Raw genomic sequence first — 26,990 nt, forward strand, 5'->3', positions numbered from 1 at the left:
CTTAGATCATGACCTTGGGACCAGAGTAGCAAAATGAGAGACATGAGACCCGAGTAGCAAAATGAGAGACAATGAGGGCTCCCCCAGAGTGGTCCTAAAGGCAGCAAGTGTTCCAATTTCTTATCCTCGGGGGCTGCTTTGGAATTGTAGGGACCCAAGAGATTTGGCATCAAACCCTGATCCTTACCTGTTTCTTTGCTGGTGGGATGTTGAAAAGAGGTGGGAGGTAATTTGAATTAAACCAAAATCAAATCTGTCCTACAAATTGTACAAGGGGCACATGCACGCGAATGTGTGTGTATTTGTGTGCGTGTGTTAGGTAGTTTATTTTTGTGTAGTCAATTACCTCTTTTCAAGCAATAGCTTATTTTCATTCTCTCACCCCTGCTGATTCCCTTTCCTTGAAACCTGATTTCAATATGTGGCATTTTGCGTTGAGGTTGTCTGCAATCACTGTGTTGACGAGCCATCTTCATTCCCTTCTTTTGAAGTGGTAGATAGTTTGTCTGGTTTTCATTGCAATGTTTTCATTATTTTTGTCTCATGTGCTTTTAAGTTTATTATTAAAATGTGTCCACAAGAAATATGATTTGTATTTCACATTAAAGACAAGCTTTAAACCTCAAGAGAATGTCAGCAAATCACTTAACTTGATCTTATTGCAAGATGAAAATATTTATTAGTTTGTTTATGAAACTCCCACAGTAGGAGTACGAATAATTGTAACCACGTTTGCTTTCTCCCATCAGATTTTCGTTTAGGTAGGTTTGTGATCTACCAGCTGGTATCATAAAACATCCTAGAAAGTTATGGTCTCTTGTCTAGTTTGACATACGCCTGGGGAAACTGATGTTTCTTGCATTCATCTCAATGTGAGTGCCACAAATCTGAATCCCTTTATGAATACTCTGTGTGCATCTCAGGGAAATATGGCAGTTGAGAGGGCTGGCCAGTGCACACGTGCAGAAATCACACTGAAGAAAATAAGTATTCTGACTATTGTGTGAAGCAGTTTCTCTATCCACAATTATGGATGCTCACTTGCCCCATCTTTGAACATCTTGTGATCATTGACGGAACTTTCTCAAGATCCCTAATTATTCCATTTGTGTGTGAGAGTGTGTGTGATACAATCAGAAAAGCTAAATATTTTTCCTAATTTGAAAACCTTGCATCTGAATGGGATTATGTGGTCCCAGAATGAGTCTCTTTAAATGGGGCAGTATGATATTTTCCTCGTTGTCAACATTCCTTAGGCATTGAAACTGGTGCAAAGTAAGAAATACAAAGCCCTTTTAGTCAGAAGATTTTTGGTCTCAGGGAGATAAAGCATGTGACGTTTCTCATCTTTATTATGGTCAGGTTAACATTCTAAATGGTAAATTAATGTTAAAAGCAGACAGTTCTGTAGGACCTCAGGGGAGGGAACTATGGAGCTTCCTGCATCCATTAAACAAGAATTTAATGAGTACCTGTCACTATACAGGCACTGGGAAATCAGTGGTTTCTGTCCTCATAGAGCATATCATCTAGTGCAGGAAAATAAGCATTTAGAAGTTGATGTGGAATGCACTGTTACTTATCACTTTATATCAAATAAAGAGACTTCAAAGTGTACATAACATTGAAGTCAAATCTTAAAAGTTGCTTACATGAATGGAGGGCATTCCAAGCAAAGAAAAGACTCATGGGCGCATCAGGGCGATAAGGATTGGGAAGCAGCAATGTCAGCAATCAGGTTAGTTGGTTAAGCTGCCTCTTTCCCTTTCCACTTACCTTCTGAATTTTTTAATATCCTCATCAATAAAATGGGAACAATACTACTGCTGAATGAATATTTTCTCCCAACCTCATATTCTTATACAGAAACTACAATAAAACAATATTTTTAGAGACTCTTTGAGGAGCATAAAGCAATGTGCCTATGTTATCATTTATTCAGTAAATACTGAATGCCTTCTGTGTGTCTTGCCTTAAAACCATAGTTCTAGAAATCACTGAAATGATTCTAGCAGTTACTGTGGGTGCCATGATTGGGTGCTTTCTTCATGCTAAACAATCACATTTGCTAAAATGACCCACACTGGGTCGAACCAGAGGGGACCGTCTTAGCCTACAGGACAGTGAGTTTTGATCTATTCATACTCATGAAATTGTTTATGTGGCAAAGAGAAAGATGCTCAATTTAAGAATTATGGAATTCCAAAGATGCTTTTTTTTTCACCAGAATTCAAGATGGTTCCCAGCATCCTCAGTTCTACTTTCTGGGAAATCTACTCAGGTACCCATTCTTATTGCATCCTGCCCCACTTAGTGGTCTGGTGAAGGGAAGTGGGATAGTTGAGATGAAATACTTCAGCAGCATCACAGAATTGAGATAGACTAACATGAGACACTCTTGGGCTAAGACCTTTTTAAAGGTTGGTATTCAGGTGCTTATTATTTAAGACATACTTGCTACAGGTATTATAATCCCGGTTATTCTTCTCTGAACTAGTTGGAAAGCTAATGCTTAGAATGACATCACATCTGGGAGTAAGAGTTGATATTTTAGGAAGATGAGGCCGGATTTAAAGGAGGAGAGTCTGACCAAGGGAGCCAGTGTGGAATAAATGAGACATTGGACATAAAGGAGAATTCAACCGGACATGTTCTTTTTATTATAAGGAGTTACCACAGTCTGAAATGATAAATCATTAGAAAATCCAGACAGATGATCCAGCTTCAAAAGGAAGAAGAGAAAGGTGTGTCCTTTATCAGGATCCTGGGGCACTGGGGAGGTTGTTTACTACACTCTTGTTCAAAGTTACATGGTATAGTCACCTCTGGATAGCACCTAGATTGCAAGACTTCTGCTGCCTTCCTTAAAATTTCTCAGGGGACTACCTTGACTAGACAAACACCAGTTAGTAAGCAGTAGCTTTGTAACGTACCTCAGTGCCCAGGCCAAGGGTGGTATTTTAGCAGAGCTACAGAAAAGCAAGGTCTCCTCACTGAAAAAACAATGACCCCATTTTTCACTGCAAAAATTATCTATGTTTGGAAATTTGGTGGCCACCTTTTAAAAAGGAAACCTCTCTTTGATGATTGTAAAGCTGAGGCAGAAAAATAGAGCCTGGAAGGGAGTGGGTAAGTGCAAAAATTCGGGGGTCGAATGGACTGGTATTTGAATCCTGTCTCTACCACTTTCACCAACTGTGAGAACCTAGCAGATAGCTTTCCTTCTTAGAGCCATGGACTCCTCATCTATAAATTGAAGATCCTAATCTCAACCTCAAGAGAATTGTATTATCTAAGGAGTAGATGAAATCATGTATTTGCAGTCCATAGCACAGTGCCCGGAAGTAGAATATGTACTCAGGTCATACAAACAATTAAATCACCCGTTTTCATCCAGGGTTTGAAAATCTCAGGCTGTCCTCCTGCCTTTGCCTGTCTACATATTGCCCGTCCTAAGACCAGCTTGGGTACCACCTTCTACCGGAAACCTGCTCAGCTCCACCCAGGCCGCCATCATCTCACACTCCACAGACTCCGGGAGACTTTCACACCTGCACATTCCCTCCACCGACATGGTCTTGCTTTGTTAGTTAATGTACATGTCTTGTCCCTCCTCCAGAGCAAAACCTCTGAGAGGAAGGATCTCTAATGTGTGCTTTTTGGTATCTCCATTGTGTCTCATACACAATGCTCAAATATTGCTTGAATGAATAAAAAGTACTCAAGTTGCACATAAAGGTACACAAGAGACATTCATCCCCTCCCTGACACTGACGGATTGTCATTGCTTCAGAAGAACAAAGGGTGACAAAGGATAATAGTTTATATAGTACTTCTTTATGAGGAATGTTAAAGATGAGGAAGAACCATGGCCTTTCATCCAAAGAAAGCTTTTGCAAGATTATGAAGTAAGGCTTTGCTATTAAAAGCTGTGTTTTTTCTTAGTTTATGCTATTCTAATCACTTTCCTATTTACCTTGTGAAGGTAGAGACATGTGGTTTCTTAAAACGAATCCCTTCTCTGATATTGGCTTTCTTTATGGCTTTGATAAATCATTTAACCTTGTGGCCTCAGTTTGGCCATCTGTATCATGGGGGTAATACTTTGCCACCTATGTAGTTAAAATTAGGTGAAGGGGTTAAAAGTTATGCAGTGTCCTAGGGAGTGGGGAAGAGATTAAGTTTCAGTAAGGGCATTTGTATTTTGTTATACATTATTACAATTATTGTGCACTTCAAGCTGAACGATTGGGCTTTCAGAGACTTTCTTTTACCAGTACTTAAAATTTCAACCATAATAAAGTATTTAATCATGACAATTTATCTTATTCATGATAATGGAGAAAAAAAAATCCTTTTTCTTCCTTTTGCCTTTTTAAGAGTTGTAGGTTTGCCTGATGATTTAAAAGAGCCTAACTCTTTTGGATAATTATTTGGAGTACTCATCAGAGATATTTTCGAACTTCTTGAAAGTTTGTCTTCTTGAAACTTATGTTTCTGCCTAAAGTCTGCTATTTTCAAAAACAAGATAATGAATGATACTTAATTTAAATGCTTAGCACTGGGTAAGGCAACCCTGTGCTTTCGGGATTGAGAAGCAGGGAGGGGCCTGCACTATACACGTTGTGAGGCAGAGGTTGAGCGTAATCGCAAATAAGCACTGATTGAGCTTCATCTAGAGCCATAGAATTTCAGAATAGTGCTCTGAGAATCTTCTGGTTTAATCCTTTCCCTGTATCCACTAAGAATGTGTTTGGCTGTAAGTAACTGAAAGTCGGACTAAGCAGGTTGTATTTTTCTCATATAGAAACAAATACATGATTCAGGACTGTCATGGTGTCATCAAAGCACCATCAAGGACTGAGATTTCTTCTTTTACCCATGCTTTAATGGGTCGTTTTCATCCTCATGCTGTGACCTCATGGTCACAGCATAGCCACTACCCTCTTTCCATGCATCTGCATTCCAAGCAGAAAGAAGGGAACCGACAAGGGCAAAGAGTGCCTGCCAGCTCATTCTGCCACCTTTTATAGAATGTTACACAGCATGATCAGAACTATGCCACACAATCTCCTCTAGCTGCAAGGGAGGCTGGAAAATCTAGGTTTTTTAGCTGAGCATATTGCTGCTCTGTATAAAATTGGGGCTTTATAAGTAGGTAAATAGGGGAGAAATAAGCTGGCTAGCAGTCAACAGCATAGTTCCCATTACTCATAGAAATGTGAAATCTGAGCTGGCCAGAGCCAAGACTAGAAATCTAGTCTCCAGTGCTGTGCCTTTTTCACCATATCAGCAGTTCCTACCTTTTTCTCTACCACTGGGAGAAATCAACTGCATTTATTTAAACAATTGGTTTGTTTTCACAATTTTTATTAGTCAAAAACATGACATAGCCATTTAGATCTTTCGATAAGCATGACATAACCCGTGTTATCACACTGAGTTTTTTTTTTAATAACAACCGTAAACAGATCACTTGACATTTTTTATGAGCCCCTGAATCCTTGCTACTGGTAAACACAGGGTTTCTGGTACGTGCGAGTCACTTCAAAGACAACTTTCGAGGTCAGTTTGGCATTTTTTTTTTTAATATTGAAATTAGCTTGCAGACTCTCATTACTGTCTGGGGACCCGTTCATTTTTCTGCAAGTGTTTATCAAGCACTTACAGTGTACAAGGTGCTCTGCTACTTGCTTAATAGAGTGAAAAAGAGAAGCTTGGATTCTGGCCTCAGCATGCTTACTTCCTGGTGGAGGGCAGACAAGAAAGCCAGCCGTTGTATTATTGTGATGGGGACTCCCGGGTGCTGTCAGGGTCGGGGGCAACCTGATAGAGAACTACCATGGCATTCGGCACTGGGCGAGTCCAAACAAGCGTGATTTACCCCTGTTCTCAAACAGAGTACCTCCTAGTTGTAAGCGTGCAAGGCAACAGCAGTCATGCTGTAGCTAAGTACTGAGAAATCCAGACATACAAAATGTGAGCACAAGGCTAAAGCCCAACTTCTTTATGGGTCAAAACATATATATATATATATATATATATATATATATACACACACACACACACACACACACACACACACATACACGTGAAGGGAGTTTAGAAATCAAATTGCCCTGATTCTGAAAACATGCACAAGATGTATTAAAACAATAGCCATATAAACCAAAGATTTATTGTGCAGCTTTCAAAGAATCCTGCCAGTTTCTGTTCAAACGTTTACATGCTCTGTAAACCTCTCTAAGTCCATGATCCTCGTGGCCCAAACAGGGATCTTGCTCTTAGTGATGAAACGTCTGAGGGTCTGAAGTTAACATCTCCCAGTTTGGCCAAGAAAAATATACTGCAGAGAATTATGAGAATTAAGATAACTTTCCAGGAAGTTCAGGTCACCAGGAAAGGTTGGAAGAGCAGAGACTCATAGACAATAATAGAGGAGGAAGGAAAGAGAGGTACCATAGGAAGGCAGCAGTTATCACTAGATGGCAGGGCCCATTAGAACGGGGACCATTCTTTAGTCTTCCTCCCGATATCCTGTATCCCTCAGCCTTGTGCCTGGCATTAGGAAAGCACTCAATAAATATTTGTTGAATAAATGAATGAGCACATGGATTTGATTGAAAGCAAACAGAAAGTTTGGGAATAACAGGGAGTTCTTTCTATCCCCCACGTGTGATAATAATACAATATTCAAGTGCGCGTATTTGGCAACATTTAGGGAGATGCCTAGCATGGCGAATAAATGCTCGATACACATTTGCTTGGTTTTAATTAAGAACTTCTACTTCCATGGGCATTAAGAGAAATGCTGAGCTCAAAATGATTTGATCCCCCTTTTTTTTTTTTCGCGGTACACAGGCCTCTCACTGCTGTGGCCTCTCCCGTTGCGGAGCACAGCCTCCAGACGCGCAGGCTCAGTGGCCATGGCTCACAGGCCCAGCCGCTCCGCGGCATGTGGGATCTTCCCAGACCGGGGCACGAACCCATGTCCCCTGCATGGGCAGGCGGACTCTCAACCACTGCACCACCAGGGAAGCCCAGATCCCCTTTTTATGGAATATTTTCTATGGTATTATAAATGTGTCTGCCCAAACTAAGGATCCTGAAGAAGGAATAGTCCCTGGCGCCTCGTCACTCTCATAACCATGGCACCTTCCTTGACATAGGCCCTCTACCTAAGTGGTAGTTTCGTTTAGCATTCTCGTATCATATTGGCAAACTTCTTTGCCTCTTAGGAAAACTTCTTAACTCAGTTGTGGAACACGCTGGTGCTCCTTTCAATGGAGCTGAATCTAATTTGTCTCTCCTGGTTTTAGTGCAATTGAATCATCTCAGGAAAATGAGAAGCAATTAAGTACCTGTTGCTAACAAGGCGCTGAAATAATCTGCCAACAGATGCAAGGTGTTTATTTATTACTGGAGTATGTCATTTGAGAAGACATTACATTGTCTTTCTAACAATCAGAATTGACTTCCAAATGCAGGCATCACAGACCTAACAAGTACCACCTTTGAGGAACACTAAAAAGAGAATAAGAGGGCTTGTGAACACTGGGCAAGGTTAGCTCAAGTGCTGTCGCCCAGCCTAATGGGAGACGTTGCCGATGGGCTTTGGAGGAACTGGATGGTAAAGAGGAGAAGCAGCTTTTTAGCAAAGGCCCTTTAAGTCCCAGTTCAGGAAATTATTAAATTCATTAGCCAGATACTTACAACCAACTATTACTGCCCAGCCAAAGGAAAGACCAGTGCCAGCAAATGTTTTAAAACTACAACTAAACAAAAGTCAGGAAGCATGTAATTAAAACTGTACCTTTATTGTACTGTAAAGAATTTCACTGTGACATGGAAAATATTTAAAGGAGAAGGCTGTTTAGCTAATTTGTCTGCAAGTGAACTGGTATCCTAAATGAACTGTAAGGCCACCCACTGAGCGAGCCTCATAAAGGGCCGTGGCTGCTCAGCTTGGTTTTGTGTAACCGTTCAATAATTACTAGATAAATGCATAACTAAAAGCTCTATTACACTAATAATTTGTACTGAGGTAGATGTGTGGGACACCCTGCTGGGTTAATTTGTCATCCCCGCAGCAAACTTCTAAAGAGAGCTCTTCTGCAGTGGAATCTGTTAATATGTGGTCCCAAGGAGGACAGGTTAGAGCAGTAAGACCAATTGGCTCCTTATCTCTTAAAGAGGCAAAATGCCTCCCGGGTGAACACCGGAGAGAAGAATAGGGTGATTGGTGATTAACCACGTGGACCTAGATTTAAACTCATCTGGACAAAAGAAGCTGCTCTCCATCTCTCCATCTCTCCCTCCCTCTCTTCCACCCCCCTACCCGCCCCCCAACCACAAATCCACACATGCAGCCACAGTGAAGGCGCGGGTTCTGAGCAAGGTTTCTTTGAAATTATGTCACTGATAAGACTTGTAGGTATCACTTATACTATAAATCACATAATCAGATAAATCCCAAGCAGGTCTTTCTGGTTTAGCTTAATATAATGTTGATTCCATGCTTAGATTCGTTGTTTATTTTTCTTTTTTCAGAGTAGAATAAAAAGTCAATACTGGACTTGTGTCTCCTCTCTATATGAAATGTTTTCTTCTGTCTCACACACACACACACTTGCTGTTTTAAATATGAAGCTCACATTTAAGCTTCAGCACAGGGTTTTCAACCTCACCGATTGACAGAACCATAAATCATGTTAAAGTTAAGTGAATTACTGTAGCATGGAACTGTAGCTTTAACAATGTTTATGTAGTATCAGCTTATCATCCATGTAGGCAAAGGGGGGTGAGCACTGATATTCGAAATGGGAATGTACAGTCCTGTTAATGTAGCTGCAGGATCATGGAGAGTTACCCATTTCATGCTGCATCCTTTGTATTGTTGAAACTAGTGTATTTAACCACTCACGTGTATGGAATTTTTTTTAAATGTATATTTCCACAGTAAACTTACATTTGCCATTTCTTAGTATTAAATGGCAGTTGCTTCCCCCAACCCCAAACAATTCATTCTTCTTATGCACAAAACACATGTGAGGAACATCAGAGTTGCCAGGTTGTATTACGGTAATAAGGGACCTATGAGGCAAATATCATGAAAGGAAATAAGCCATTTGACCTCTGAAAAATAATTCAGATGGGAGCAGCAGAGTGCAGTGAAAAGAGCATGGGCTGTAGAGTCAGCCAGAATAGAATGCAAATCCTGGCCAGCCACTTGGGATCTGCATAAGCTTGTGCCAGTCACCCTTCCTCTGCTGGTCTCTTAATTTCCCACCTGTACAAAACTTTAAGGTGTTAATAGGAGGAGGAAGTGAAATGACATATGGAAAGGGCCACATATGTTATTAGTATGTTACTAAATGTTAACTGTCTCAGGGACTTCCCTGGTGGTGCAGTGGTTAAGAATCCGCCTGCCAATGCAGGGGACACGGGTTCCCTGGTCTGGGAAGATCCCACATGCCGTGCAGCAACTAAGCCCGTGCACCACAACTACTGAGCCCGTGTGCCACAACTGCTGAAGCCCACACACCTAGAGCCCATGCTCTGCAACAAGAGAAGCCACCCCGTGCGCCTCGAGCCCGTGCTCTGCAACAAGTGAAGCCACCGCAAGGAGAAGCCCTTGTGCTACAATGAAGAGTAGCCCCTGCTCACCCCAACTTGAGAAAACAGCAACGAAGACCCAATGCAGCCAAATATATATATATATATATATATATATATATATATATTTAATGTTAACTGTCTCAGATTCCCCCCATCCCCATATCATTTTTTGCAGTCTTTCTGTGTGGTTCTCTTGAAAGGATTCTCAGTTCCCTCGTTCCTCACTCCCCATCCCCAGTTCTCTCTTTTATCTGCTCCTGTGGGTCCAGAAGGAGTGTGTGTTTCCCTTCACTGGGAGGAACCTCATAGCCTAGAAGAGATGGGGCCTCAGGGAAGTGAGACAGCCTGGTTACTCCATCCCATTATTCTTGTGTGGTTAGAAGAACGGGGTGGGGGGTTCTCCCCAATCAGGCAGGTGAACCCCCTTCCATGATGATTAGCCTGTAGCCATGGTGAAGACTTTGCTTTGGCTTGTCTTCATTCAGGCATGGCTCTTGCTAAAGGGATAAGCACCGGGACTTCCCTGGTGGTCCAGTGGCTAGGACTTTGCCTTCCAATGTAAGGGGTGCAGGTTTGATCCCTGGTCAGGGAGCTAAGATCCCACATGCCTTGTGGCCAAAAAACCAAAAATCATAAAACAGAAGCAATATTGTAACAAATTCAATAAAGACTTTAAAAATGGTCCACATCAAAAAAAAATCTTTAAAAAAAAAGGGAGGTAAGCACCATTGTTATTTACAAGAGTCAATTCAGCAAATAATTTTTGAGAATGTATCATCTGCCAAGCACTGTGCTAGGCCCTAATGAGCAAACCAGACAAGCCAGTCCTGCCCTTCCAACATAGTAGAACAGGAGAACAAATAATTATTGCTCGGATGAGATTCATGAGAGGGGAATTAGCAGGGATAATATAGGGATAATATAGCACAGGTATTTAAAGTAATTGTGGGGATTTGGATTTATTTGTGTCAGGTTGTATGGGTTCCTTCTATTGGCATACAATACAGATTAAGAAAACCTTGGTATTGCTGAGGGACATCTCTAGATCTTCCTGAAACCTCAAATTCCTGAATACTGTAATAAGAGTTGTTGAATTGTTGCATACCTGGTAATGAACAGAAGACATGTTAATAAGCACCCTTTCAAGTGAAATATTCATACAAGTGAAAGAACCCAGCCAGATTGCTTAATCACCCCTCCAGTCTCCCCAAAAGGAGATAATGGATTGGTTCATGTAACCGAAAAGTCAGAGGGTTTGTGGCTTCAGGTAGAGCTGGATCCAGATGCTCAGGCAATACCTTCAGAAATCTATATCTTTATCTTTCTCAGCTCTGCTGTCCTCTGTGTGAACTTGATTCTTAGACTAAATCTCCTCGGATCATGGCACTGATGATATGAGCAGCTCCAGACTTAATCCCCAATGTAACAATCCCAAGGGAAAGAGAACAGCTCTTCCACAGAGATCTAGGGACAGTCCTACTCCCAAGAGTAGGATGCTTATGGCTCTGATTGGCCTGGTTTGGGTCATTTGCTCACTTTTAAAATAATCTTTATGTTTAAAAAATAATGGGGTGGGGGGAGCTGCCCTGGTGGACAGCCGCCCCGCAGGGGGTACAGCATTGGCAGTCCTGGCCCCCAAGCTGGGCAGTGGCAGTGTCTGCTTTCAGAGCCCCCTGGGGCTTCAGGTGAGGGCCCAGTAAGGTGCCAACGGAAGGTCACGGCTAAGTATGACCTCGAGGAGCAACAGAAGCGCCTCAACCTGGAGGAGTGGATCCTGGAGCAGCTCCCTGGCCTCCAGAACTACCAGGAAGAGGGGATCCTGGAGCTGGAGATTGCTGTGGATGAACTCCTGGATGTGGAGAGTGATGAGACCCAGCTGCCAGGGTCAAGGAGCTGCTGGTGGACTGTTACAAACCCACTGAGGCCTCCATCTCTGGCCTGCTGGACAAGATCCAGGACCTGCAGAAGCTGAGCACACCCCGGAAGAAAGGAAGGGTCCCCCACGCAGGTGAACAGTGGCTCCACAGAACAATCGCTGCCCCCCGCCCTCATAGCAACAGCAATACTGGGGGGCCCTGCAGCCAAGCCTGGTGCCATGAGTGGGGCTCCCCGTGCCTCTGGCCCAGAGGTGTCTTCCCAGACATTAAAAAAAAAAAAAAAGATAATGGGGTTTCTCATTGGTGTGGCCTGGGTTACATGCCCACCCACAGAGCTGGGGGGAGGGTAAAGTCTAGGCTAATGACAGACTGAGGTGGAGGGAAGGATAGTTACCCAAAGAAACATTAGAGCTCTGTTTCCAGAAGAAAGGGTGAAAGACTGCTGGGCAGCCAAAACTGAGAGCTGTCCAGTACAGGAGATAAGAGCAAAGCTGTCCTGTGTGCTGGGCAGTGAGCTTGGCTCTCCTACCAGCCAAGTGACTTCCTGCTGCAGGTGGAGCTTACAGAGGACAGGTCAAACCCCGGTCTTAGAAGAGTGGCACTTAGTCCATGCCGGGGACTTCCAGGGCCATGAAAACAGTTGAGAACAGTTCAACTCTTGATTCCCAATTATCTCAGGTTGCCACATGGCACTGCATGATCCTGATTACTTTTCGTATATCTGAATTTATCCTAAAAACACAACTCTAAGAATAATAAATAGCCCAGAATCAAGCACGCTGTCTGGCACACAATATATTCTCAACACATTCATTTTAAAGGTGTGAGCCCACTATGTACTAGGCACCTAGAATTAGAAATAATTCTAATTTTTGGGAAAATCTCTTAAATTAGTGCTATTTTACCCAATTCACAGACAAGGAAATGCAGGTTTGAAAAAGTTACATAACTTTTCCTAGACTCGCATAGGGAGTGAATGATTTCAAACCCAAAATAGTTGAGCTCTAAAAACCATACAGATATATAATTTCCATTTTGCAGCAGAGGAAACTAAGGTGCATAGGAGGCTGACACAGAGCTAGTTGATACCCAGCCTGGGGTAAATCTTCGGTACCCTGACTTCAAACACTGGACCGATTCTTCTCCTACTTCCTCCCCTTGTGAGAAATCTACCAGCAGTAGGATAAATCCCTAAATCCTGTAGGGTGAATTCAGGAGGATACTTTGAAACCTGTGCTTTAGTAATCATGTTGCTCAGAAACAGGGGCTTGAACTGCAGTGTATACCTGCCGGTTGGGCGGGGGTAGTGGGGGGAAGGCTGTGAATCAATCATAGCTTTGTTGTGGGGTTTGTTTGTTTATCTGCTTGGTCTTGCCTTTTTTATTTTAAATGTCAGCCAGCAAAGACTCCCAAACAGCGCTGGTCCCAGGACTTGGTAGGCCTCACATAGGCTAGAGAACCTCCACGGAGCTTACTTTTGAAATTCTCTTTTGCGGGACTGCCCTTCCAACAGGTCATTTGAGAATTCATTCTCTGCCTGTTTCTGTTAACCTCTGTGATCATCCAATCTATGGTGGTGGTTTTTTCCTTAAATGTTTTTCTTTCATTCATCTCTTGCTCGCAGTATTGCTTGCACATTACGTAGAAGCTCCCTTCGTGGAACTGAAGTCTTGTCAACTTTGCGTAATAACCAGTCACTCTTCATATCTCTAATAATCACAGCTGTTCTGTGGCATTTGAATGCATTGCACATTAGCCGTCATGGCGGCTTAGGGGATTCGTGCACAAGTATGATCTATTCAGAGAAGAGGTCCTGTTGGGACCCAAAGGCTGGGGCTCTATCTCGCAGAGCTTGAACTGGCACATTCCCTCAGGGGGGTTTTTTGGGGTTTCTTTTGCGGTACGAGGGCCTCTCACCGTTGTGGCCTCTCCCATTGCGGAGCCCAGGCTCCAGACGCGCAGGCTCACTGGCCATGGCTCACGGGCCCAGTCGCTCCGCGGCATGTGGGATCTTCCCGGACCGGGGCATGAATCTGTGTCCCCTGCATCGGCAGGCGGACTCTCAACCACTGCGCCACCAGGGAAGCCCTCCCTCAGGGTTTTAAAAACTCTAAATATCACAGCCTTCCCAAAGACACAGGCTCCTAGAGACTGAGTCCAAATATACCCTAGAACCTAATATCCCAGAAACGTTTAAAAAATAATTTCTTTTAAAAACCACATACTCCCGGGACTTCTCTGGTGGCGCTGTGGTTAAGAATCCGCCTGCCAATGCAGGGGACACGGGTTCGATCCCTGGTCCGGGAAGATCCCACGTGCCATGGAGCAACTAAACCTGTGCGCCACAACTACTGAGCCTGCGCTCTAGAGCCTGCAAGCCACAACTACTGAAGCCCATGCACCTAGAGCCCGTGCTCTGCAACAAGAGAAGCCACCACAGTAAGAAGCCCGTGCACCACAACGAAGACTAGCCCCCGCTCACCACAACTAGAGAAAGCCTGTGCGCAGCTACGAAGACCCAACGCAGCCAAAAATAAATAAATTAAAATAAATAAAAATTTTTTAAACCCCACATACTCCCTTGTTTCACATTTTTTAGATTTCAGTGTTGTTACATATGGATCAATTGTATTGTTATTTGTAAATGTAATCCCAGAGACTGAATTTCATTGAAATTTAAAGCTAGATGAGCTTCAGTGGCTGTTTAGTTCAAACTCCTCATTTTGCAGACGAAAGAACCAGAGGAGAGAGAAGTTGCCCACATTTAAAGCCAGGTAGAGACAGCAACACAATTAAAACCCAAGTCTCTTTATCTAACTAGAAAATTTTCCTAAAAAGTACCCCAGAGCTTCTAAAAAACTTTTTAAGCAGTTAACATATATTGGCTCTCTGATAAGCAACTCGCAATAACTAACACAGTGGGACATTTAAGGGCAGTGGTAGAGATCTCCATTGTATGAGGCTATGACGAGGCCATGCTCAGAATCTGATTAGGTCAGAAGTGTACTTAGGTAGCAGGGGTCTACATGGTAAAGGGGGAGGTCAGGATGGACACTTAAGGATTATAGGTCTAAGTAAAAAATAGAGTCTAGAGGGAGATAGCCCCATAGTTCTAAGTTTCTAGGTTAAGTCTCAGAGTCTAAGATTTAAGCAAAGGTAGGGATTCAAGGTGTATTTCATCCAAAAAGAGCCTTTACCGTCATTGTTTCTATGGAATCTATGACTTCTACATCAAGGTCGTTTCTGTTGCTTTGGTTTTGCATTTTGTTGTTGATGGAACTTTTTTCAAGACCCTCATGTCATATCCATATTGATAGCTCATACTCTTTTATCAATATGTATGCACTCATTTGTCCAAGAGACAGATAGATAGGCAACAGGTGCCTCTTACTCCACTGTTCCCTTCCCCCTGTGTATTCTACGATTTGAACAGGTCCCTAGCACATAGGAGCAAATTCCAATTTAGTCATTTCTCATCCCCATACCCATCTTTACCTATAATAGTATTACAAGTAAAAGAAGCTGTTTATTGATGATCCCTTAACCGTATGGTCAGGAGCTGCTCCATATGCCTTATATATACATTGTCTCATTGAATCCTCAAAACAAATCTATGAGGTATAAGCCCCATTATACAGATGGCAAACTGAGAGAAGCTTGGGAACTTGAATCACAGCTGGCAAATGATAGAGCTAAAATTTAAATCCATGTCTATCTGACTCCAAAGTCCATGGTCCTTATATTATATCACTCTACTTGTCTTCTCTTCTCTTTCCTTTCTTTTCTTTTTATTAAAGTATAGTTGATTTACAGTGTCCTGTTAGTTTCAGGTATACAGCACAGTGGTTCAGTTATACATATATATACACATATATATAAAAATTTATATATATAAATATATTCTTTTTCAGATTCTTTTCCCTTATAGGTTATTACAAAATATTGAGTATATAGTTCCCTGTGCTACACAGTAGGTCCTTGTTGGTTATCTACTACTTTTCTGACTCATATGTTTAGTTTGACATGATATACACATGGATGTGGGAAACCAGCACATACACAAGGCATGTTAAATAATGGTGAAAAGGGACAGTCAAAGAGGGACAGTGGATAGTTCTTGGAGTTACAGATGGCAAGCAGGTTGCTTTGGAGCCTTCAAAAAAGGTGAGGCTCCAGCAGAAAGGCCAGCTGGGACAAGGATGCAGTTTGGTAGGGAAGAGGTGGAAGGAACAGTGATTGTCTGGTGCACAACTCACAAGCAGAGCGTTGCAGGTGTTTGGAGGGTGAACAGGAATTATGTGGGTCTATACCAGGGGCCATCAAACTACGGCCCACCAGTCAAATCTAGCCCTCTTCCTGTTTTTTAAAATAAAATTGTATTGGAACATGGTTACACTGATTTGTTTATGTAATATCTATGGCTGCTCCTGCGTTTAGTGGCAGAGTCAAGTAATTGCAACAAAATCCATGAGGCCTTCAAAGCCTAAACTGTGTCCTCTATGGCCTTTACACAAAATGTTTGCCAACCCCTGGTCTAGACTATAAACCAGGGCATTTGAGCAAGAAAGGTCTTTCAATAACTAAAATTGATCTAAATTAAAATTTTAAAAGACCCTGGCCTGCCCCTCACCCCTCTCTATTTTTTTTTTTTTTTTTTTTGGTTAAAAACAGACCAAAAGATATTGGAATTTGCTCTCTACCCTGAACCTGTACCTTAACTCAAATGGAATAGAATATCTCACTTATCTTGGAAATCTACTGTAACAGCAAGTTACTTTGTTTGGTAGCAATAATATAAAAATACTGGTGTTTTGCAAGTCATCATGTAATGTCATATATTTCTCTTATGTGACATACCCAGGTTCTTTTGCATGCCTCTCAGTGATGTTAAAGATGCGTACTATATGTTTTGAAAACCTTGGCTTGAGTCACAGGTTTGTTATTTAGAAAAGGTTCCACCTCCCAAAGGCTTGAAAACCATTGCCAATTCCTCGTTCCTTGTGTCTCTGTTGAAATAAATCCCATAACTCCAAACTTCTAGGCTTTCATAAATGGCAGGTCTGACTCATGCATGATTTATACATTATAGCCATGGACCCTTAAGATAGATTTCTCAGCTTTAGGTAAGCTATCATGGTGTTATATATTGTGGTTTTGAATTTCTGAAGAAGCAAACTGCATAGTAGTTGACAACCCAAACAACTCAGGTTCCATTTGCCCTTATAGAAGGCTTTTTTTTTAAGCACAATTTTTTTCTTCCACTTTCTGCTCCTTTTAGAGCCCTGCCTTATTAAAATCTTTACTTTTAAATACGAGTATTCAGGAGTTCTTAATGCCACCTTGTACTTTATGGAAATGGTTATTTTTGTGTAAACATCCTACTGCTGAAGACAGATGAGTAGCTTTTTCTTCTAATGGTGCTAACAGAGCAAAACGAACATTTTGGAATCTCACCTGTTGCCACCGACAGTGTCAATTAACAGTAAGACTGAAGTTTCGGGCCTCCCTGGTGGCGCAAGTGGTTGAGAGTCCGCCTGCCGATGCAGGGGATACGGGTTCGTGCCCCGGTCTGGGAGGATCCCATATGCCACGGAGCGGCTGGGCCCGTGAGCCATGGCCGCTGAGCCTGCGCGTCCGGAGCCTGTGCTCCGCAACGGGGGAGGCCACAACAGTGAGAGGCCCGCATACCGCAAAAAAAAAAAAAAAAAAAAAAAAAAAAAGACTGAAGTTTCACAAGTGCCAGGGCTTGGGAGTGGTCATTCATTCTGTGAGGGAAGAAGGCTGTGTGTAACACTGTCTTAGGAGCACGCTGCACCTGAAGGAGGATTAGATTTTATTGTTTGCACTGCTCTCTTGAAAGCTTATCTTTGGAGCCTCCTATAAAAGAGAGACTAGGATCTAAGGGCTGGTGCCGGAAAGCAAAAGCTAAGATGAAAAGAATCCAAGTCTCTGTCCAGTCCGTGAGAGTCTGCAGTGGTTCATGGATAAGAAATAAAGGAATTAAGGCAATGTCAGGGCTAAATAGAAGAGCATATTTCAACTGTGAAATCTTGGTTTGAGAAAAAATGCAGGAGGGTTATTAGAATTCTTGGAGGTTGAGTTTGGGCAAAACTGCTGGAAATGGTAAAGAGAGGTGACTTTCTTCTATCTCTTTTTCTTTCCTAAGACTTAGAATGAAATATAAGATTCCAAACCTGTCTGGCCCTGCCTCCCTGGTATCATCTTCTTTGAGCTAGAAATGTGTCCATAAAGCCTCCTCCCTATGTAGACTCTCAGATCAAGAATCAATTGTTGGACCACATAAGTCTCTCAACATACACAGTAATATAGTAATGACCTTGACCTTCTCCTTCCCAGTCTTAATCAATTCTGCCTTAAAGAAGGAAGAATTTTTTTAAGTTAAAAATATATATACTCAATCACATTGAATTGTAAACTTTTTCTCTTTCAAGCTAAAACCAGGAGAGTCCTTTAAATAATCGGGGCCACTGTGGGGGGTGGTGGGTGGGTGGTGTGAAAACAGGTAAACCAACCTGACTGACCTGCTTTCTTGTTTTTAAGTATCCAGTAATATGATCATTTTGCAATAAATAACTGAGCCTACAGCTTTGGGAAATTCTGGGTCTCTGCTTCTTTAATTGTGGCTACTTTGTTCAGAATGTGTAGGCAGGGCCATTCCAGCCAAAGAAACCTGATCAAATTTCCTTCCTTCCCATCCTACTGGTATTCTTTGTGAAAAGCCCAAGCAGTTGTTTGAAACTAGTTTGGCCTCTGGTTAAAGTTTAAACTAGTAGTGAGATCCATCCAGAATGGAGTGTTTCTGACACTTTCTGCTGCTCCTGGCCTAGGGTACTAAGAGTATTAGACCCCAGAAGCAGCCAATTTTGTAGTGCCTTTTAATACACAAAATTGTATTAACATCAGCCTGGATACAGATGGATGCATTGCAATAAACTGTAACCACTTGAGAAAAGCCTTTATTGACTCTCAAGTAAATAATGCACATTTTAAAGGATCTAAATATGCATTTACATAATGTGCTATAATTTTTTATTGTGTCAACTATTCACACACACACATCCATAAGAGATGTTTTTCTCTGTCAAAAATTTGGACTCATACCATTTTTTCTGCATTGCATTAGCACCATGCCAGATTCACAATGGTATTTTCTCTTCTCTAGGGCCTGAGCTGACCATCTCAAAATACATTTAATGAATTTTACTGATTGAATGATTTGTTGACTGATTTAACCCCAGTGACACTTTCTAAAATAATTTGCAACCACTTGGACAAAAACTTAGGCACACTAAAGACATCTAATCCAAGATAAAAGGGAGCAAACAAGAAATAGGGAAGGAGGAAAACCAGATTTAGACATGGCTGAAATCTTAAGTCTGAGCTTGAGAGCAATGGAAGAACCCAATGCAGTATCATTGTTCAGGAAAATAGTGCTGCTAGCAGGCTATCCGGAGAAATAGTGGGTATTTAATAGTATTTAATAGTACTTTGTAATGTCTGTAACACAACTGTTTTCTGTTTGAAGAAATTAAAGCTCAGGATCTTGAATGATTTATATCCAGTTCCACAGTAGACTAATGGCTGAACCAGAATGTCCAAGGCATGAGAAAGTAGGGGTTGTGAAGGATGACCCTTCGCAGTGCAAACTCAGCAGTTGTCTAATGTGAATCTACAGACTAAATGATTTCCTGGTATTAATTAAGAATTAATTGATCCTTATAAATCAACCATTGTGGAATTAACTCCATATAGTACCATGTGTTCTTAGGTCTATGTTAAAATAAACTCTATGACACAAGAAAAAGGTGAATAAATTGTTTTTAGTAAAATGTAATAAAGAAACTAAGGTCTACATTTAAGTTGTTAATGATTTTCTTTTACATATTTAACAACAGCAGCAACAAGAGGGCAAGGATGCTTATTAACAATTAAGGGAGGGATTCCATGGTCCCGTTGAATTATTTCCTCTGTCAGGTTTCTCTAACTTTTATCTGTCTAGTCTTTGCTCAAGTGAATTTTTCCCCTTGGGCAGCATTCTCTGCTGGCCACCACAATTTCATAATCTCACAATCATTCATCACTTTCCATTGAGCACCTGAAGCATTGCCACTTTATCATTAAGGTCTGCTTCCTGGGGGCTCTTGACAATGGAGTTGCCACCTTTGTGTTTGACATGCTGTAAAAGTTGAGTGTATCATTTTGTTGTGCTCAGTACATTCCCAGACTCATTTGGGAAATGCCACATTCCATCTCTAACTAGAAACTGTTCAGTCAAATGCAGGGCACTGGGTCAAAGTTTCTTGCTACCAGCAAAGACGACCGTACCATATTAGATGAAAAAATTCCTTGGGTTCTTTAAAGCACAATTTGCAAAGTAAGAGATGACCAGAGCCATTTAACTTTTTAGCTGCAGATTTTAACTCAGACGGTAATGGATTCCAAGATTTACCATTCAGTGTATGAAGCCCTAAGTTTTACCAGTTTTTCTACAAGCTCCCTGGCTGTTTGCCAGGTTAAAAATATTTTTTTAAGTTTATATTTATTTGTATGGTTACTTTATTAATTTCTGTACCACTCATATATTCAATCGTTCATTGTACCATCAACAAATATTTACTGAGTGCCAGACACTGTTCGGGGGATATGACAGTGAATCATTAAATGGATGGAAAAGCTATTTACTAATATGGAGAAGAGAGAAGAGCCAGTATGAGGGGTGGAAGGTGACAAGAATTCTAGTTCAAATGGGTTATGTTCAAGATGCCCTCAATTATATGATTGAAGACAAAACTTTGTATTTTCTCGGTGTTGTATCCCAAGCCCATAGTAGGAGCCTTGGAATATTTTTGGATAGATTAAAGGTTGCATGAATGAAAGGATCCCATCAGGTCATCTGCAACGTATGGACTGGACTCTTGTTTCCACTCCAAACCCCTATTTCTACTCTTTAAAAACTACACATGCCATTCTGAACCTCAGAGTCCTAGCCACTCTAATCATTAGTCAGAAAATGCCCCAGTCCTACAGATACAGTAGGGAACAAAAATCCCGTGTCCGGGGATCCATAGAGATGCATCCTTTTTTGACAGATGGGATGGCGGTAGAAAGTGTGGCCAGTCTCGCTTAGTTGCTCTTCGTTTCACGAGTCACCCTCAATGTTAGGAAAGTCTTACTTTCCAAATATTTGGGTATTCCTTTGTTTTCTCTTTGCAGGGCCTCCTTGAGTTTAAAGATTTAAACTGCAAAAAGTAAAGGAAAAATAAATACTCTCATCTGCTTGTACTTGGCAGTTGTTTTTCTGGCCCTCAGTGGGGAGTGAGAGCCGCCATCTTGGCGTTACTTGGTTTGAGTGTCTTCAGCCCTTCCCATGTGCTGTTCTTACCCTTCAGCAGGCTTCACGAATCACCCTTCCGCTTCAAGGGCAGAAGTCTTCCCAGGAAAAATTATTAAGCACCTCACATACGTTTTTTAAATCTAATGTAATCTTCTTCCTGTATCAGTGAAACTCAGCAGGGTTCAAATATAAGGGAGTGATGGTTGTCTGAGCCTTTCATCAGTTTGTATGAGCAGAGGGCCAACAATTTAGCAGGGGTCACTGCCTACCTACTCAGCCTGTGGGTTCTCCTGCTATAACTAACATCTATGAGTTTCTGAGTTTGGCTTTGAAATGGCCAAGAAAAAGGCAACATAAACCTTCTGTGTAAAGTGAGGCACCCAAATTGCATGGGTTCATTAAGTGATCATTTACTACAGACTTCAAAAAATTTCATCCTGAATTAGTCCCTAGAAATTTCCTTGAAAGGAGTATAAGAGCTTTAACAATGAATTATTGTCTATGGAAATCTCAGCATGAAAGGGGATCCATATGTGCAAACTAGAATTTGTCATATGTAATATCAGTTAAATCAGGTCTAATCTACCAAATACATTTTTTATTGCCTGCTTCATTAAAAAGGCTCTTAAGGTAATGAATAATCTTCAGCTTCACCAAGGATTATTAATGCCTTTATAACTCATGTCCACTGAAAATAGAAAGACAGCTTGAAACTTTACCCTAATCTAGCCTCCATGTTTGTCTTAGAGCTTTAAGGAAGAAAATCTTTCAGACCTCTCCAGTGTTAAATGCCGTCACCCGAGCAGTTACTAGGAATTGGGTCAGGAGAAGAAATATTAAAAGGAAGTTGAATCCAGTTTAAAAGCTGTGGCAAAACAAGTCTTTCTCTTATTAACTCTGATGCTTTCTTTTCCTACAGCAAGTCCACATGCGACACCATCAACTCTTCATTTTCCAACATCACCCATCATCCAGCAGCCTGGGCCTTACTTCTCCCACCCAGCCATCCGCTATCACCCTCAGGAGACGCTGAAAGAGTTTGTCCAACTTGTCTGCCCTGATGCTGGTCAGCAGGCTGGACAGGTGGGGTTCCTCAATGTAAGGAAACTTCTTTTTTTTTTTTTTTTTTCGATTTCTTTAGAAATATTAACCGAATGTAAAAATAACAAGGGAAGACCTTATGACCATGTGACGTTGTGCTCTGATGTCGTGTTGACTGACTGCAGGCAAATGTCATATTTATTCTAGATTGTGGGAAAGTTAACTTACTCTAAGAGGGATTGGCCAGGGTTTAAAAACAGTGTTTGTGTTAACTTCGCAACTGTCAAGTTTATGGATATAAATCATCTCAAGGGTGAACTGTGTAACCTTCTAAGGTCTGTGGGCAGATAATTCCACCTCATGCATACTAACCCAAGGGCTCACGAAGTTAACAAAATAGAAAGACCAAATAATTTTAAATAATGATTTTGGGTGGTAGGGAGAGGTAGGGGGAGGAGGGGGCACAGATGTTTCAGATCAACTAAGTTGATATTTTTAAAAAATAGTCCTCTAACACTTTACATCAAGTTGACCAGTACTTGAACTCAAGATTCTAGAAGTAGTTTATTATAGTTTGTTATTTCTGCAAGTAGTTATCTTTCCCACTTATCTTTGTATAAAGCTAAATAGTATTCAGTAGTTTCGAATGGAGGTTTTCATTGTTTCTCAAATAAACCAAATCACAATTTGAAACAATATTCCTAATGTAAAAGTGATTTTTTTAAATCACAAATTTTATTTCAAATATAGAACCAAATGTTTGCAATGGATAGCTATATCCCAAGGCCAATAATAACAATGAATTGGAAATAATGACCAGCATAAAGCCAAATGCGATTTTCCTTTTCTCCTAATAACTGTAATGAAGCCACAGATGAGCCATAATTATTATTGCCTAATTTAGAATATTATATCACACCACCCTATCACCGATTTTCTTCCCTCGAAGAATACCTGATTCTGCATATCTGAGATAGAACAGGCAGCTTTGACTAATGTCTGGTGATGTGTTAGCAGATACATTTCTGTCTAGACAACAAATCAATATGGACCCTTTTTTCTTTTTGCTTGTGTATTCATTTGCTTGGCTTATTCTAAAGCATTCACTTATGGACTTCTGGCCCACTCAGAAATGACACACAGGCAAGTGTGTTGGCAAGAAAGCACAGCATTCTGACTGTCAGATGAGATTGTCTTTGAGGAACAATACTAAATATATAAGTGAATGTTGATGAGGCAGTGAGACTTCCTCTGCAGAATTACTAAGCTTAAACTTAAAAGCCTGGGACAGCAACTGAATTTTGATTCAGGACTAGAGCCTAAATAGGAGCTGTTATTGTTGGTTGAATAGTGTCACTGAAGACCAGAGGCAGAAAGGCCACTTGGGAAGCCATGGAAAACTGAAGTGATCACCAGCATCAAGCATCTGACTTTTAAAATGTCTGACTTTTTTTTAATAGTCCTGACATCATCCCATATAACTGTCAAATGACCAGTTTTGCATTTTGATCAAAATTTTATAGGGTTTAAGGCAGGTCCTTCACGGGCCTGTTTCAAAAAACTCAAAAATAAATGGATTTTATTGCTTTTTTTCAGAAGGAAACTTTTCTTTTGTTAAAGAGCTGTTACTTGGTTGTTCTAACATCAGGCAGCCAGTTAAATATGACTCTTATGGCATATGCTTATATAATTTAAATCAAAATTAGAAGTGATATTTTTCCTTAGCAGAATTTTGACAGCTGAATTCTAAAGTTTCTGTGCCTGATGTTATACAATATGTGAAAGAAATTTTTTATGTTCACTTAACATATTTATTAAATGTTATGTAATATCAACTTTGAAGAGTGAAAATAAAATATTTTTTAAATCTCAAATGTATGTTTAGGAAACTTTGTTATATCTGTATAAATAGACGTGATGGAATAATTCCACAATCTATAAAACACTTATATATTAAATCAATATTTAATAATCATGAGAATGATGACAAAAGTCACAGTTAATACAGAATCAAAACATACCAAGCAAAAGTTGGCAGGTCATTTTCTAGAATCAGATGCAAAGAAGGTCAAAGTAGTTCAAGAGGTAAGTTTAGGATGCATGGAGCATGTGTGCCTAAGACTGTACTTTTGTGGAATGCCTTGAGAACAACCCACAGCTCTTCATCCATATGCTCTTATGGAAGAATTCAAGTAGCTAGAATACTTAGTAATTTACATGAAAGGTGCCTAAGGAATCTTTTGTTTTCCGAAGCAGCTAATGGTTCTATCTGTGTCTTCTTTCTCCTGTGCGTGTTTTGTTTGGTTCCCACCATGGCAGCCCAACGGGAGTAGCCAAGGCAAAGTGCACAACCCATTCCTCCCCACCCCCATGTTGCCACCGCCGCCGCCACCACCGATGGCCAGGCCTGTGCCTCTGCCGGTGCCAGACACAAAGCCTCCGACCACGTCAGCGGAAGGAGGTGCAGCGTCCCCCACCTCACCAAGTAAGTATGGCTGAGATGCGGCGCCGGTCGCCAGTCAGGCTCTGCACGTGTGAATGCACACCTATGCCTGGCCCCTCACTGCATAGGCTTCAGTGAAAGGCACGATCCCCAGCGATGGCTGTAGCATGAGTTTGCAGAACCAAGACCAGATCAGAGCAAATAGCACTCTAGGGTGCTACCAACCACATCAGGTGTGGAAATGACTGGGTGTTTGGGTGGATGAAATGGTGTAACTACATGCCAAGGACTGAAGTCAAGATATGAAGTATTAAATTTTGCCTATTATTTGAGTGGCTTTGAATGCTATCCTCATGATCATCAAACAGCATCTACTTTTATGGATTCTTATTAGCAAAAAGTTCCTCATGCTTCTGTAGAGCCCTGCCTTCCAGTAACTTACAATCCAAGAGAAAAGCATTTGATGAGGTACCCAGGTTAATGCAACTCATCCATCAAATAGAAAAAAAGTTTAGATCAAAGTAACCAATTCAAAGGTGTGTACATTGAACATTCATGAAGAATAAGAGCCTGGCAGAAGGTCAGAGCCAGTAGCCATGGCAGTTGCATGGCTAGGCTTGGCAGAGGAAGGAGATGGAAGATGAAACTGGAAGGAAAGAGAAAAGAAATCTTGGCTTGTCTCTGAACAGTATGGGAACACGTGATCAGAGAATATAGAATTTCAAAACCTTTTGGAATAATGCAACTCATTACTTGATGAATTAGAGGGAGAACAGCTCTCCTGATATTTTAAAGATGACAGGGAATAGAAGTAGCTTAAACACATAAATTTGGCTTCTCTTAGTACCTGATACAATGACCAAAAGAGTGACAGCTGGAGGCAGAGTTCCCAAGTGATGGATGGACTTAACTGACCTTGACGGGGGTGTGATGAGCACCTTCTCTAAAGCTTTACAGAGAGATCAAAGCACAGGAAAGAATGGGTGCTGTGACAGTGCCCCTAAGGAGAGAAGGTCTTCAAGGAGGTGAGGCTGAATGCAAGGAATCTACTGAGGAAAAGATGAGCATAGACCACGAAAGAAGTGTTAAGATCAAGAACTTGAGCAGCAGTTATAGAAGTTGAATGGAGGAGAGCACAAGAAGAAACGTCTTATCGACATAAGCTTTGAGATTGGACAACCACTTGGATGAATATAGTGAAGGATGATTCAGACTTCTCAGCACTGGGGACGTAATGGTATTGAGTACAGGAGGGAAGGAGCCAAAGAGAAAAAATGAGCCTCTTTTGACACTGTGTTCATTGGATTTAGTTTTGGTGATACTGAATCCAAAATGTCTAGAGTCTCTCATGGGCATGGATGAGCTTTGGCCTATCTAGTACGTATTCACTTTGATAACACATGTAGTAGTGAGTGGCCCTGTGCGTGGATTCTGATTTTATAGCAAAAAGATTGAGAGTCCAGGGCCAGTTTTGGGGAGGCTTACCTCTCTTGGTAAGAGGTGGTTCAACACTTTTCAACAAAGGAGAAAACTCTTGAGTGTCCAGTGACATAGGAAGCGAACTAGGGTTGCTCTAAGCATCTTGGAAGCTCAGCTTAGAAAAGAAGCTTCTGAGAAGCAGAAGCTCATAGGCCTGTCCTGCTTATTGTGTATTCATGTAACATCTTCAAAGGAGTCAGAGAAATAATCATCTCCAAACTCTATTTAGATCTAGTCACTGGGGATGTTGACTTACACATTGGCAGCCATGTGCTTAAACTGTGCTCTGTACATGCCTCTGGGTACCACTTTTCTGTTCATCTTCTCTCTGTATGTTCAGGACACTGGCAGAACCCTCAAAAAGCTTTGTTTAATGTTCTTTTTATTCTGTGTAGACATATCCTCACCTCCACCATCAATGTCTCATGCATCTGTAGTGCATTTTCTAGTAATGGGGATGGGGCTTTTCTGAGGCACTGTGGATGAGTGGAAATACCCTGGGCAGCTAGCTATTGAAGTCTAAAGGATAGGGGCTCAAACCCTCACCTTTCACATTGCTAGCTCTGTTTCTCTTCCAACCCCAGTTTCCTCATCTGTAGAACATGGGTGATAATACCTAGCTGGCAGGGTTATGTGAAATCAGCCACATAAGCACTACCACCAAATAAATTGGAGCATTTTATTATCTGCCAAAACTCTAGGCTTGGCTAATGAAAAAATATGCCTGTAGGACATGTAGAAGCTACTCAATCCCTCAGTCAGGTTGATACCTTTGGGTCCATTCCCTGGACTCCACTCCACGGATTGGATCTAATGCCTTGTATACAAAGATACCCATGGTCCTCTTGTGCCCAGCCTCAAGCATTCTTTCAACATGATGGGAAGAAGTATGGAGGAGGTCTGGGCAGACACAGTTATGGTTGCATGTTCATTAGCACAGTGTTTAGAGATTTTTGGAAAGAGAATATCAGGAAAGGGGACCCAAAGTTTGATACTTACATAATAATTTGAAACTTACTTTTTGAATCCTAGGATTCTGGGAATGTAGACAAAACAAAGTATTCTACTGATGGCATAGAAAGGTTTTTTTTTTGTTTGTTTGTTTGTTTGTTTTCTTTTTGCGGTATGCGGGCCTCTCACTGTTGTGGCCTCTCCCGTTGCGGAGCACAGGCTCCGG

At 41.3% G+C, this 26,990-nt stretch overlaps 1 protein-coding gene and 1 pseudogene across 3 annotated transcripts in view; both read left to right on the forward strand.

The window, feature by feature from the left end:
• NFIA (nuclear factor I A) overlaps positions 1 to 26,990 on the forward strand; it is a 386,801-nt gene that overhangs the window by 304,193 nt on the left and 55,618 nt on the right. For 2 of the 3 annotated variants that reach the window (XM_060089880.1, XM_060089882.1), the window contains exons 8-9: positions 21,770 to 21,948; positions 24,211 to 24,376. In XM_060089880.1, the coding sequence (XP_059945863.1) occupies positions 21,770 to 21,948; positions 24,211 to 24,376 (345 nt within the window). The remainder of the gene's footprint in view (positions 1 to 21,769; positions 21,949 to 24,210; positions 24,377 to 26,990) is intronic. The other variant, XM_060089881.1, reaches the window with a different exon arrangement.
• On the forward strand, positions 3,573 to 14,263 carry LOC132483460 (protein phosphatase 1 regulatory subunit 14B-like; annotated as a pseudogene).

Source organism: Mesoplodon densirostris, chromosome 2 (genome assembly GCF_025265405.1).
Source record: "Mesoplodon densirostris isolate mMesDen1 chromosome 2, mMesDen1 primary haplotype, whole genome shotgun sequence".
NCBI classification, from domain to species: domain Eukaryota; kingdom Metazoa; phylum Chordata; class Mammalia; order Artiodactyla; family Ziphiidae; genus Mesoplodon; species Mesoplodon densirostris.